At 40.3% G+C, this 14868-nt stretch overlaps 2 protein-coding genes across 13 annotated transcripts in view; one reads left to right on the top strand and one right to left on the bottom strand.

The window, feature by feature from the left end:
- The window catches only part of LOC308584140 (uncharacterized protein), a 301938-nt gene that overhangs the window by 13636 nt on the left and 273434 nt on the right, over positions 1 to 14868 (bottom strand). For 2 of the 9 annotated variants that reach the window (XR_014006540.1, XR_014006543.1), the window contains one exon: positions 7255 to 9184. The exons of 3 other annotated variants lie outside the window; for them this stretch is intronic. The gene's annotated coding sequence lies outside the window, so the exon portion shown is untranslated. Of the gene's footprint in view, positions 1 to 7253; positions 9185 to 14868 lie in introns of those variants that run through there. 4 more of the 9 variants (XR_014006538.1, XR_014006539.1, XR_014006541.1 and 1 more) reach the window with 4 other exon arrangements.
- The window catches only part of BCL2L11 (BCL2 like 11), a 46698-nt gene that overhangs the window by 2556 nt on the left and 29274 nt on the right, over positions 1 to 14868 (top strand). For 2 of the 4 annotated variants that reach the window (XM_081188859.1, XM_081188858.1), the window contains exon 2: positions 50 to 459. In XM_081188859.1, coding sequence (XP_081044985.1) covers positions 75 to 459 — 385 coding nt within the window. In that variant the 5' untranslated portion in view covers positions 50 to 74. Of the gene's footprint in view, positions 1 to 49; positions 475 to 14868 lie in introns of all 4 variants that reach the window. The other 2 variants (XM_081188856.1, XM_081188857.1) reach the window with 1 other exon arrangement.

Raw genomic sequence — 14868 nt, 5'->3', positions numbered from 1 at the left:
TTATGTGTAATTTCAGTTGCCTTTCTCTTTTTCTCCTCTTATTTTCCAGGGGGAGAACACAAATAAAAGGCCCAATGGCAAAACAATCTTCTGATTTAACTTCTGAGTGCGGTAGAGAGGGTGGACAATTGCAGCCTGCTGAAAGGCCAGCTCAGCATCTTCGGCCTGGGGCCCCTACCTCCTTACAAACTGTGTACCAAGGTAATCATTCGGGCGAGCGGGACACTTCATCACCCAGTAGCCCTCAGGGACCACTGGCACCACCCTCCAGCCCCAGTCCGTTTGCTACCAGATCCCCGTTGTTCATATTTGTAAGAAGATCCCCACTGCTGTCCAGATCCTCCAGTGGGTATTTCTCTTTTGACACCGACAGGAGTCCTGCACCTATGAGTTGCGACAAGGCCACACAGACTCCGAGTCCCCCGTGTCAAGCCTTCAGTCATTATCTAAGCGCAATGGGTAAGCTAGACCATGGTAAGAAACATTTCCACTTGTGTTCTGAATTCAGCCTGCCAGTGAAGCTTGCATTTTTGTGTGTGTGTTTGGCCTTATATGAACTCTGAAAGGGGGTCAGTTAGTGCAGTGTAGTGGTTGAGAGACTGAACTGTGAGCCATGAGGTTCACCAGCTCAGATCTTTCCTTTACCACGAACTCGCTAGGTAGCCTTTTGCAAATTACATAAGCACACAAGAATAGCCATGCTGGGTTAGACCAGTTGCCTATCTGGCATGCTGTTACCCACAGTGGCCAACCAAATGCCTGTTGAAGCCCAGAATCAGGACAGATGAAATAGCAGTCTCTCCACTTGTGCTCTCCAGTAGCTGGGACTGAGAGGCATGCTATCTGTGGTATAGGGATAATATAACAGTGTGGTTTGACAAATTTACTGAGGCAATTGTATGTAAAATGTTTGGAGTACTCTGAAGTGTTAAATAAATGCTAGGGATTACACACACCTTGTATATGCAATAGGAATAGTACGACAAGAAGTCAAAAAGAAACTGCTTTTCTGGGATATTTTCCAGTAAATCAGGAAGTTACTGTATATTAAGCGGCACTATGATCCTTACACCCTTTTAGAGTAGTCCTGTAATTGCAGTGAGGCTACTCTGGAAGAAGTAAGGGCCAAGCTGCACATGACGCTAAATGTGCCACTTGTAACATGAATGTTTTTACAATACTAAACAACTATGGAGTAGGGGTGATCAGGATTGGCACTGTGGTGTGCTGGAAGGGGGTTGAACCGTTTCCTCTGGCACAGTCCCGATGAGTGTTGCTCCTGTCTGCTTAGTATTGATCCTGGAAGTGAAGCTTTCATTGACACTAATGGAAACTTTTTTACTGGAGCAAATAGTAGTGGGGTGGGGAGACTTTCACTGGACTGTAGTAGTGGTGGAAATACTCCCTCCAGCACATCCTCATCAGCCCCCGCCCCTCCCCCGCCCCTCTTAGTCACTGTTTTAAAAACATGCAGAAAACTGAAAATGACATGCTTAGTGTCCTATGTAACTTGGTCCTAAGTTGAAGATTGTCATCAAAACATCTAACCTGCTGCCTATGCTTTTTTCAGCCATTGCTTAGAAGCGCAGGAAGGTAGCATCTGCATGTCAGTCATCACCCTCCACAAGGCACTAGACATTTTTCAGGAATACACAAGCAGTGGCACTCTTGACTGGAAGCTACACCAGCTTCCATCCATGGTGGCCATCTGCCATCTTAACTTATCCGAAATGCAATTCCTCCGCCTATAGATCAGTGGAATCTTTTGGTGTCCCATGTGGATTACAGATCTGTGAAATTATAATGCCATAAACCTATGTGCCAGGGCGTTGCATTTTGCATGACTTTAAATGATGGACACTCACCATGGATGGGAGCCAAGTTTGGCTCCTGTTCAAAGGCAGCACTACTACTCACTGCTGAAAAGCATCTGGGAGAGGGCCATGAATGGTGATGCAAATGGCTTGGACCAGTGAGGGGCCATTGGGACCTGTTCTGGCCAATTGCTGGTGCCAGGCATGCAGTGACTGGAATTGGCTTCTCACTGCATATCTGGTTTTCAGGTGTTCAAAAGGTTAGATTACCTGTAAATTGCAAGATTTGGAATAAGTGAATACTGAAAAGTGCAGGCAATTGGTATTGGCAGCCCCATGTCTAACCAAGTCTTAAGAGACTGCAGTGTTCACTATGAAACAAACTTGAACCCTCACACTGATGATGGGCTGCTTCAGATGTAATGTTTAGACGTCGTTTAGTGTTCCTTGAACAAGCCTAGGTGAGTTTCAAGCCTTTGTGGTCCCCTCCCCCCTCTGACACAACTGTGAAGAGGAGTTTGGAAGCTTTCATTTCCATTTGAGATTAACCGCAGGCTGGCTTGCCATGTCACGTAAACCTGAAAAACTGGTTAATATTAACTATGGTTTGCTGGAACAAGCCAAATTCAAACCATCCATTTCAGATACTTCTTGCAATGACAGGGAGTTGGGCTAGGTTACCTTTGATGCCCCTTTCAATTATGGTTGAAATTAACATCAGTTTAGGGTTCAGATGTAATGCTAGCTGGTTAACCTACAATGGAAGTAAAAAAACTGCTGTCCTTGCATCATACAATAGCTTATCCTCACGGTTTTGTGTTAAATGTGCAAATTCTCCCAGTGGGATGTACAGATCACTTAAAGCAAGGATGGGTGACCCTCCAGTTGGAGGGTCTTCAGCATGACCAAATGGTCTGGGATGATGGGAGTTGGAGTGGAGCAGCATCTGGCAGGCCCCCAGTTACCCATGTCTGTCTGACTTAGATGAGGGAAGGGGCAGGGGGCCGCAGAAGCTGTTAAGTCCATCCTGTGCAATATGCTTCAGCATGGTGGGTTTCTTCTTCTTTTGAGTGCTGAGGTAGCTTGGGAGGGGGGAGAAACAAATGCTCCTTTTTAATGATACTTTTTGTGGTCTAATTTTGTGTTGTACATCATTTGAACCAGTGATTATCAAAAGCTTGAAGCACAGACATGCTCTTAAGTTAGTATATTGCCAAGTGCGTATGTACCTTTTAAAATGGTTTAGCTCAATATTGCAGGCATGTTTATCTTCCCATTTTTACCATGGAAACTGAAGGCACTTCCTGAAACTTCCACCAATCAGAATCTAGAAGGGAGAAAAATCCCTTGTTTGCTATAGCCTCTTACTGCTTTGATATTTTAAAACGTATTGGAGCTTAATTTTCCGGCTTAGCTGGAAATGTAGAGCATTCAACACACTTGGGAAAATACCTATGCAGCCTATTGATTAGGTGATAAGGTGATGACATTAATAAAGGTGGTGGATTCTCCTTCATTGAAGCTTTTTAAGCAGAGGTTGCATGGTCATCTGTCGTGGAGGTTTTAGTTGAGATACTTGCATTGTAGGGGATTGGACTATGTGATGTCCAGTTCTACGATAAAGCAGAATTTGTGTGCAATCTGCTTGTAACTTGTTTTATAAAATTGCTGCTGAACGGTACAGAATAGTTGTTACCATTTCTGCACAACATAAGAGGTTTTGTTGCCTTTTTACAGTTGTATGATGGTAGAAATTCAACAGAGGAACAATGCTTCTTTCCCTAGTTTGGAGATCAAGTGGTGGGGGAGAGCTGACTTGTTTAATCTCCATCCGTAGCTGTTTAAATACTGTACAGAGAAGCTGCAGGGTGGGGTGGGGAGAGGTGGTAAGCCTAGGAAAGAATGAAGTTAAAATGTGAAAGGGGACTTTGTACACTATTGGAAGGCAAGCATGTAAATAAACATTGCTTCTAGCAGCATATCTCTGGTGTTTATTTTAAGGAATTTATATACTGTTTTTCATCCGAACTTCACAAAACATTTTTACATAAAAGCATGAAAGCATAAAGCATCAACTAAAACTATACAATAGAACAGCAAAGTGATGCTGTTATGGAGAACTTTTTTGAAAGCTAGATCTCTCCTTTCAGGGCAGTGTGGTTCCTGAGTAGCCTAGCAGTGGCAATTTGAGGAGAGGGAGCCCACCTTGCTTGGAACATTGGGAGGGTAGATGGCATTATTGTTTAAGTAAACAGTTTTGCCAGAAATGGGTGCTATTCTGGACTTCTTATTTATTTAGATTTTATTTCTATATATATTGAGGAACCAGGGAATGTGACTACAAGTGATGAAAATGTCAAAACATTAGTTTTATAATATATGGATTAGCTGCTTAACCTCTCCTCCTAAATGGCAACCCAGCCCAAAAGTCTGAACATTTTTGTGGCAGATGGACAGGAGGATTTAACAGCCTCCTGAAGGAAAAGAACTCCAGAGTCCTGGAGCAGCTACCCAGAGATGCCACCTGGTATTCCTGGTGACTTGGCTGATATTTGATCACTACACAGATGTGTTCAGCTTATGTATCAGTGGTATTGTAGCACAATCCTGCACATGTTGCACAGACCTAAAGAGCCAATGGAATGTATACCTCTGCTAGTATAAATGGGATTGCTGCTTGAATCTTGTCCTGAGCAAAAGAGTTTATAGTTCCTGCATTCCTTTTTGCAAGCAATAGAGTTATGCTGCTGCTGCTATTGTTCTGATGCATTAGCACAGTCCTTCATTGGTAAGTGAAGACTACCAAGGGAGATTAAGTTCTTCTTTGGTGCTGCTTCTGCCTCCTTCACATGTACAGTGGTACCTCGGGTTATATACGCTTCAGGATATATACACTTCAGGTTACTGACTCCGCTAACCCAGAAATAGTACCTTGGGTTAAGAACTTTGCTTCAGGATGAGAACAGAAATTGTGCTCCGGCGGCGCAGCGGCAGTGGGAGGCCCATTAGCTAAAGTGGTGCTTCAGGTTAAGAACAGTTTCAGGTTAAGAACAGACCTCCAGAACGAATTAAGTTCTTAACCCGAGGTACCACTGTACTTAGAATAGAGTAGGAGGCAAGAATATGCCCAGTCTCCTATGCACATCAAAAGGCTATGATCCCAACTGCCTGTGGTGAGTGTGCTTGGAGTTGCTAGATCTACCTTGCTTCTGCAACTTCTATAAGGTCTATCCATCTGGAACCTTATATCATGCTGCAAGTCATACATTTGTCTCCCCGCCTTACCTTCCTTTTTCCTTCTTGCTGTGGGCATGAATGTGAGCTGCTAGCTGAACCATTTGTATGTGTTTGTGAAGGTGTGGCAGAGTCACTTACCAGTTTCTTAGCAATATGTGATCTGTAGCTAAGATGTGCAAACTGGCCATGACTTGGTGGCTTCAGGTATCCAAATTTTGTTTTATAAAGTGGGAAAGCAGGTGGCCTTGAAAGTGTAGTGTGACAGACCTTCATTTCAGATGGAGGTAGTGCACATTTTGGTTATTCTCAGATTTTTCCTGTCTGCAGCTAGATATCTTTTTGTAAGTAGTGCTGCTTTGACAATAAGGGTTGCTCCGGATTGTTGTTTGCCATGTATGCATGACAGATCATGCAGAATGAAACATTCAGAATTCACTAGGCAAGCTAGCAGCACACCTGCTACGGCAAGAAATCTGGGTTCTGAAGCTTAATCCTATGGCCTTTTATGATGACCGTATGCATAGCAGAGATTTCACTTTGTATATGGTTTCTTCTCTTCACTACTAGCTTGTGAAGGTTTTTCTTTTTGTAGCTTCAGGCAAAGTTTACATCTCAGTTTACAGTGATGAAGGGGAGGGGAAATTTCTGTGTTGTGCAGTTTATGTAACCACTTCCCTTTCTTCATATTCCAGGTGAAAGTTGATTTTAAGTTTTACTTGTTTTCAGTAGAAGTCAATTTGTTTATATGTCAATTTTAAAAAGTATAGTATTTGTGAAAAGGAGACAAAACTGCATGTTAAACATTCTGTTTGAACAGTAAACTTAGATATAGGCCATTGCAGTACAAATTATGTACACAGTGGTTACAAATGCGCAAAGCATTTTTATGGATCTTATTCACTGTTTTTTTGGTATTAGTTACCCTGAAATAAAAAAAGGGTGACGGGTGGAATAAAAAATGGGTTAAAACAAATAGTAAAATGCCCTCTAAGGCCCTTTTAGCTTTATTGATTGATTGATTGATTGATTGATTGATTATTGCAAGTTTCACAAGCTCACCAGAAGAGGATGCTTGGTTTGGACAGAATATGCAATCTTCAAAGATCTTTAGATTGCTGTGAGATATTGTTGTTTATACTAAATTATACTCCCATATATAGCATTTCCTTTGTGTTTGAGAAAGGAAAAAAATCTTGCTCTTTAATTCTTTTAGAAAGTCATGAAATGGACACCATTCCAAACATAATCTCATCCTCCTAGAAATTGACTTAAAACTAAGTCAACTAAAGATTCTTTCGAGCACAGCTTAGTACAGATTGAGAGCTGCTATTCTGTGAACAGAAGGGCTCATTTCATTTCTGAAATTCATTCTATTCCAGCAGGCTTCGCAAAGGATGAAGTGGTGATGGCAGGTGATTTTCAACTATATCCACTTGCCCTCAGTGGTCTCCCACACTGGTCTGGATGGTACCCCAGACGGCTACAATTTTTTTGGGGGGGGGCCTACAAGAGGAAGGAGAAATTGTTGAGAGTCATCTCTCCTGTTCTGCCTATAGAAGAGTCCAATTAGTGGAGTTCTGCTCTTGGCAACTCTGGATTCAACCCATTATATAGTTGAAGTTCTCTGGAACCACAGCAGCTAAGGCCTTGATTGTGTAGATCAGGCATCCCCAAACTCAGCCCTCCAGATGTTTTGGGACTACAACTCACATCATCCCTAGCTAACAGGACCAGTAGTCTGGGATGATGGGAACTGTAGTACCAAAACATCTGGAGGGCCAATTTTGGGGGTGCCTGGTGTAGCTACTACATTTTAGGGTATAAGTTCTGTGTCATAACTGAGTGGATTCTGAGATTAATACCTTTTAGGGAGGGCAGAAGTATGAATGACTCATGCATCCTCTTTTTGGAGTTCTGGTGTAACATTTGAAGAAGGAAGGTGCACACCTGGTGTCTGCATCTCACCAGGGGAAGAGATGCTTGTTTGTTTGTTTTCTGTTTCTTTTCTTTTCGGATAACATACTTCAGGCTTCTAATATCTGAATTACATTTGGGTGGTATCTTCAGAAATGTGATTTATTTAGATTAGAATCCATGAGAAGGTAACTCAAACCCAACATACAACTTTCACTATGATACTGCTCTTGTTGTATCTTAAATTCTATTTTATTTGTCCTTGATGTGATGATCCTTTTGTTTAGACCACATCAGATTGCCAGTGTAGATTGCCAGTGTGCATGCTTCTTCATATCAGTTATAGACTTGGTTTCATTGTTCTCAGTGCCTGTTTTTTTTCTCTGGAGCAATTTCTTCTTTGTGTGGAGGCATAGTTATGTGAGCTACTCTCTACCTTCAACCTTAAGTTAAACAGGCTAGACACAGCTGTATCACTTTAGTGAGAAGCAAGGTATAAATGACTACAGCAGCATGGACAGCCCTTTAGGTAGTGTTTTTATTATAACAAACAAATAAAATTTTATCCTGCTTTTGTCCTGGATTGGGATTCATGGTGCCTTACAAATAAAAATACAAAACACAGATAAAATAGAAAAGTGATAAACAGAAAATACAATCATTTTAAAGCATTTCGTCACTAATAATATTCAAACAATATAAAAACAAATCTTATAAAAATAAGAATATCGACAACAATATGAACATCACAGCACCAGACCTTTCTTTAAAAACAGTCATTCCCTAAAGGTCTGTTGGAATAAAAAGGTCTTCATGTGCCGGTGGAAAGACAACAAGGAGGGAACCAGTCTTAACATCTCTAGGAAGAGATTTCTGAAGTCTGGGAGCAGCCACCAAGAAGGCTCTTTAAAAAAATCTAATGATGGGCATTCATATTGTATAAGCAAGCTGTTTGATTTCTTTTTGTCTGCAGCATGTACATGCGGGTGTTCTTACATATAATTTTTTCTACTGGATGTTTATTTTTATATAAAAATTAATTTAAATAAATAGTGGGTGAATCGACAGTGTCGTAATTTGCTTGCATGAGTTACACATTCTGTTACTCCTTTGAAATCTTGGGTGCTAGTCAACTAATTTTACTCTAGAGTAGGCCTATTGAAATGAATGAGCATTACTAAATTAGGCTCATTAATTTCAGCCTGAGTAAAACATAGTTGAATACCATCCCTATTGTCTTCAGATTTAAACTTGTAGCATGATATTGTCCAAAGGTGCTTTAGTTTTTCCTCCCCTTTACAGTATATTTTAAAACTCTTCTTAAAGGTAAAGGCCTTTAAGAGGCTAAGGAAGTCTCCTGCTCCTGCTGTGTGCTTTCAAGATGGGGCTGGAAATAACCCTTGACATGGGGGCAGCAATTGGATTGCAGCCAGCATTAGTCATGCTCTGAGTAGACCCTTTGAAATGAATAGTCATTACTAACTTCAGTGCACTATTTTCAGTGGGTGTACACTGAGCATTACTGACTTTGAAAAAAACACCCATAATTAATATCTTTTGTACTGGAAACAACACTGCATGAGCATTGTAGCTTTTACCATTAAGTTTATTTTAAAGGTTAAAGCTTCCTCGAGCTACCTTGCATTATTGTAAGCTTACTAGGACACCCACCCCATCCATCCCACACATGCAGACTTTGCAGCTGCAGAAAACAATATAACTCATAATCTTGGTTGGAATTACTTTAATATTTTGTATGTTGGATCAAAGTCAGATATTGCTATATAGGAGGTTTGAACATAGTAGATTTGACATATGAACTGACTAATTGTGAGTTTCGGCAGCATCTCTAATAAATGTGTATTTTTCACTGTTCCAGTAAAGGAACTTCAGCTGATTTTAATGGAATGCAGCTTGCATCAAATATAGTTGTTGCAGTGTTTTCCTTTCCCACTCCTGGGATGCTGCTGCTACACTTCCTGGAGTTCACTAGAGGTCCTTCTGACTCCAGTCCAACATGTGCTGGCAGCTGGAAACAGCCAACGTTTTGCTTGCTCCACAGGCAGCTAAATGACCTCTCAGCCAACTCTCCTGCTATTTCTTGCTCATTCTGCGCTATTCTGTGGAGAAAATCAGGGAGGAGATGGCGTGAGGCGGAAAGTGGGTTACTCCCTGCAAGTGGTTTGCTCAGCTTGCCTTAATATTCATCCATATTTAGCCTGCAAAGAAAAAAAATGCAATGTTTTTCTTACCTATTTTAAGACTTCCATATTCTAAAGAAAATTGAATGGTTTCTTAGTTGTGAATTTGGGATGGGATTGATATGCTTAGTGATGTGTTATTTGAAATATATGTCTCTATAGCTCTGGAAACAAATAATAATAGGTTGTGTCTGGGACTTGTTCTGTAATCGAATGTAGTGATACTAGAAATCTTGCTGCAATTCTGGGTGCATACGGCTTAGAGTAATGAAGCACTTAGTTGAACTAGCTTTGTTGCTAGTGATATCTAACATTCTAAGTTCTTGCCTTGATGTGAGAACTTGCTTGTGTTAAGTTGTGTGGGAGAATCTATAAAAAGATGTGGGCATTTATGAAGGCTTGAATAGATTTTAACAAATCAGTGACGACTGGCATTTAAGCAAGTTTTCAATTTGACACATAGACTAAGAAAAGAACCCTAAAGAAACGGGAAAAGAGAAAATAGTTTCCCCCCAAACAATATTGCTGAAGTGGTGGTGATTTTGAGCCGTCTTACACTATCATTATTGTGCTTTAAGGTTGGTTTCAAGTAGCGTTTGCAGAGAAAAAGTCCTTTAGAACTTAACAAGAAATGTGAGTTGTTAGTTCCCGCAGCAGTTCGTGGCTGCTTCCAGAAACCTCGGGATGTTGTTAAAAGTGTGACTCTAGAGCTGGACACCATTTATGAAGAGAAGTAAGTGATTTAAGGTAGCTGGATATATGCTGCAAAGTGTTTTTTTGACATCTTTTAAAAAAATGCGGGTAGGGCTAACTTGGATTCATTATGTATCTGCAAAGATATGTATTTGCAAAGATTGAGGAAAACTTTCTCAACTTTTTCTGAAGAAATGTATATTCACATCTTTGATACATCTGTACTGGAATAGGGCAGTAAACATCTGTTTGTTGATAAAAAATACATATTTGACAGAATTCTGTTTACATTGTATAGTACAGCTTTGTATGGTATATGAGGTTTTTTGGTATAGACTAGTTTCATATTGATACTGTGCTGTCAACCTCAACTGCACAGAAACTATGAGTCAGGCATGGTACGAAGATTTGTATATTTAGTTTCTGTGTTGCTAAAGGCACTCTAGTCTTTTACGGATGTTCTCAGCAATTTCATGATTTAAACACTTTTTGATTAAGTGAAAGTTGAGATTCTCTGTTTCCAAACAGGGACTTTAAACCAAATATTGCAGCTATTGTGATGCAATATTGCAATATTATACAAACAATCAGAATATGAGGAATATTTACTTTTCCTGTTTTGCGAGTAGCTATTTGAGATAAATCTAGAACACTGATGGAAATAATTCTGTTGGTAAAGGAAGTAAGCAATTCATTCTAGAAGCATAAAGAGCTCAGATGTGTTACTTAATATTTATGGCTTATGGCATGTTTTATGTGCTGTCTTCAATGTGACTACATGAATTGTCATATTCACATGAACAACGTCAAAGTCTTCCTGAGGTCTTTTATTTCTCTTTCAAGAAGCCAACACTCCACTGCCTATTTTACTTTTTTCTGTGTTTTAATGTGAATGCCAACTGTGTATATATTTTAACACCCCCCAACCCCAACCCCCGCATCTTTTGGTCTACACTCTGAGCTGCATAGAACTTCTCTTCTTTAATACAAAGAGCACAAATGAGCTGTCTACCACTTCCCTATTGGAGACTCTCATGTCAGTAGTGCCTGATGGGTGTAGAACATCTGCACTTCCTTTTAGATGCTCAATTTTATTCAGGAATGAACCCATATTGGGGGTGCAAGGTCCTGTAAGCCTGTTTAGATGCATACTGCTCTGCCTATTCAGTATCAGTCTCTACTGCCAACCTATGAACTTGGAAATCCTAAGCTAGATAGTTATCACCATTGAAAAAACATTTGTCCCTTTTGAACCTCTTGCATCCCTGTTATAAACCATTTTGATGATGTGTGCAGCTGCTGTGTGAGAGTAACATCATTGCATCACCAGTGTAATGGCTCTGATGATGCCCTATCTTGTTCATTTGTGCTGGCAGAGTTTCAGAATTGAACAGTTACACCTGAGTCATTTTGCTGCCAAGCAATGAGTGCTTGTAAAACGCTGTCGTATGAGTATCTTTGCCAGCAGAGGAACATTATGTGGTAACAAGGGAGAAAACCTCTGTGGTGGCACCCTGAATACCCTCCCCATAGATTACAACTGGTCCTTGACAATATAATCCTTTCAGCATCAGGTGAAAACCTTTTTTTTATTATTTACTCAGACAGTTTAAGTGTTGGTTATGCTATTAATTAGCTCTAGGGTTTTTTTTTAGCTGCTTCACAGGCTATTTTATTGATTGATTTGTTATTACTGTATTTTATCTAGTTATTATGAGTTTAGTCATGCATTTCGCACAATGCCCTGGTATCTGTAAGGAGGAAAGTTAAAACCCTTTAGAAATTAACTTAAATTTGATGGCCAATGTTGGACACTCAGTGTTGGACTGGGTAGATTTTCCTGAGCCAATCCCATTGAAATCAATGGGTGATATTCAGTGTTAGTCACTACTCAAAGTATGTCTGTTAAACTAAATGTATTTGCACATCTTAAGCCCATTGATTTCAAAGGGTCTGCTCTGAATATGACTTGGTTATCACCCACTGAGAGCTGTGATTGGGTACCTGGGAAGCTGGTGTGTTTGATTGTTTTAAGTCTCTCCAGTGGAGATTGTCTAAAGCACAACTCCGGCTCTCAAGATCTTGCATGGTGTGTCCTAAGAGACAAGTGATGCGGAGTATGCATGTTGGGCATCCTTGCTCTGCAGCAGTGTCTGTATATATTACATATAAAACTTTTGTATAGTAATAGTGAGGGAACAGAACCTGCAATGTTTGAATATGGTTTCAGCCATGTGTGTTTCAAGTGGATCATATTAAATATGAATGTTGATATTGTATCTCCACTTTGCATTAGCTAAATGACTTGATGCTACTGATCGTAGATCTTGCAGTACCACAGAAAGTTCTTTATGAAACCCTCAGATTGATTTCACTATTAACCACATGAAACTTTATATTAATTTCTTTACTTCCAGAACCTGTCATTTGAAGTCAATATAGGTTTTTGATATGCATGCAGTCCCTTAGGTCCCATGACACACTTAGATTTCTTAGGCTAGTTGGACAATTCTGCTTTTGTGTGCTTATGTGAAACTAGCATCTTGTCAAGTTATGAAGAAAGTCTAAGCAGGTGGCTTTTCAGGAGAAAAGAACATCTTTCTTCCTGGAGGACCTTGGTATGTTGAGACTTCTGTGTAATATGCAAAAAGGGACTTGCCAGTTTTGAGTGTTTGGTTTAGAAGTAATTTTCTGCCTTTCTTTCTGATATAGAACTTCGCTAAGAAGAACAAACTGTTCTTGCCAAAGTCTTAAAAGCATTGTTATTTTTCTAATAATTCTTGACAATTGGGTAGTTTTGCAAAGGCAGTTGTTGGACTCAGTTTCATCAGCTCCAGTCAGTATGGTCAATCATTAGGGCCATGTTGTAGTCCCCAGTGACATTTGAAAGGTCGCAGTCTCCCCATTCCTGTCCTACACCGATGACTTCAAAATCGGCACACAGAGTAAAATGCTAAAAGGTGTGGATCTAAGTGTGGCAAATAAAACGCCAAGTGTGCACAATTTCCAACACAGAAATTACTGTTGCGTAGGAAACTTGTTTTTCTGTGTGAGAAATTACTGTGGAAATGTTGCAGCACGTTTTCTAGTGCAAAATGGCAGTGGTGCCTTCATCTGAGCAGTATGAATTTACCCACGTACCTCTTGGCTACTCATAAGAGTATGGAGTGTGGTGGGGAGAATTTGTCTGAAATTATTTGTCAGGCTGCTGAGGCACCTATCTGTATATTTCCCGCTGGCAGAGTGAGATTATTTTTGGCCAAGTTTGCTATAAGATCTGGTTCTGCTTGGTCTTGTGGCAGGAAATGCTAATGGGTAGTTAGATGTCCCTTTTCACCACATTTGTGGCTCTGTTTAGTGCCTGTCAGCTTTGCCAGTTGAATTTTCTGCCTCAGGCATCGAAGTGTTTTAGCTGGCACTGGGTGGCAATGTGGGGTGTGTGTAAGTTACATATGACATGGGGTATCAGAATTTGCTTGAGTGGCATTTGCAGTTTGAGATTTTCCTGGGATTTTTCTTTGTACTGCTATGGAGTGAAATGGATCTGGGCCATTTGGAATAGGAATTTGAGCATTTGTTGTGAAGAGTATGTGTTCTTTTTAATCTCCCCCCCCCCATCCTTTGGAGTAGATTTGGGGAGTCGGGGTGTGGGGGGAGTTCCATTGCACAAGCCTAAAATCCTTGGATTCACTCATGTCCTCTCCATTATAAGCCTTTGAGAACTGCACTGATTTCCACAGGAACTGTGTGACCAGTTTGTGGTCCCTCTACATTTGCACATTTGGAGTTACCTGCTCAGGTATACTTGGTGATGATCAAATCAGAGTGAAACAGTTTAATTTTATGGGGTGTGGGAACAAATATTATTTACTATTATAACATGTCATCTGTGGAGAATTCTCTTAAGATTTGCTGTGGCAATATCAATGTTGTTGGTTGGCTTCCCACACTTGTCTTTTAATGATTAGGAGCAGAGTAAGCCCAGTATTGCAAGGACTTTACTGAATGAAATTCAGCAGCTAAGCAAGTGAGTAAAATTGGGCCTGATGCAAAGTCTGTTTTGAAAACCGATCGGGTATTTCACTACTATAATGTGAAAACAATACATCTGTAAGCCAAGCAAATGTTAGTCTGGCTCTGAAGTAATTTTTCCATACAGATTGAAGCCAGGCGCATTTGCTTAACGTTTTCACTGCTCTGCTAGCTTTTGATTGTTTTGAGATTGGAAGCTATGAGTATTCCCTTATGATCCCTTTATGGTTTTAATGCCAAGTTTGCGGAATACTTTGTGTAAAAAGTGCTGTCATGCTTGCTTACATTCTCATTTCATGTTGAAGAGGGGGTGGGGGAAGTCAGGCTAGGTTCATAGAACTGAAAAGCACTCAAAAGGTAATCCCACCAGAACCCCTGCAGTGGTAGTACTCTGTTGATTGAAATAATCTTGGATAGATGTTCATACAGTCATCTCAAGTGCTGATATTTATGTGCCGAAAGCTGTTCATTTTGCTCTCCAAATTATGTGGTATTTCTTGCTGTACATGGTTAGCATTAATATCTGCTGCTTTAAATTAATAATGCTTCCTTGTGTAAAACGTGCAATAGAATACACACACTATTTGCTTGACTAAGGATCATTCTTTGTAATGTCACTGCTAAGGGATACTACTTCAAGCCAAATTACATTACATACCCAAGTTCCCTTCATAAACAAAAGAGTGCTGAGAGTAGTTGACAGGATTTGGATGGTGCTCTAATGTGGGGGGAAGAGAGTAACAGGGCAAACAGCCGTTTGGGTTGTGTGTGATTTTTAAGTTGGGAAATTGAACTGACTTGGGGCTTATAGTTAACCCATGCTCCCTGCACCATGACTGCTATCCAAATCTCTCACATAAATGTCTGTGCCCACTCATACATGGGAAGCTGCATTTTGAAGGAAAGAAACCTTGTAGTTTGGCTCTAAGAGTCGACAGATCCTAAAGCAGCTTTTTAAAAAAAGCTAACAATTTTTT

Source organism: Podarcis bocagei (genome assembly GCF_964188305.1).
Source record: "Podarcis bocagei genome assembly, chromosome: 3".
NCBI classification, from domain to species: Eukaryota; Metazoa; Chordata; class Lepidosauria; order Squamata; family Lacertidae; genus Podarcis; species Podarcis bocagei.
The sequence above is the reverse complement of the archived record's forward strand: the minus strand, read 5'-3'. Positions and strand labels throughout refer to the sequence as shown.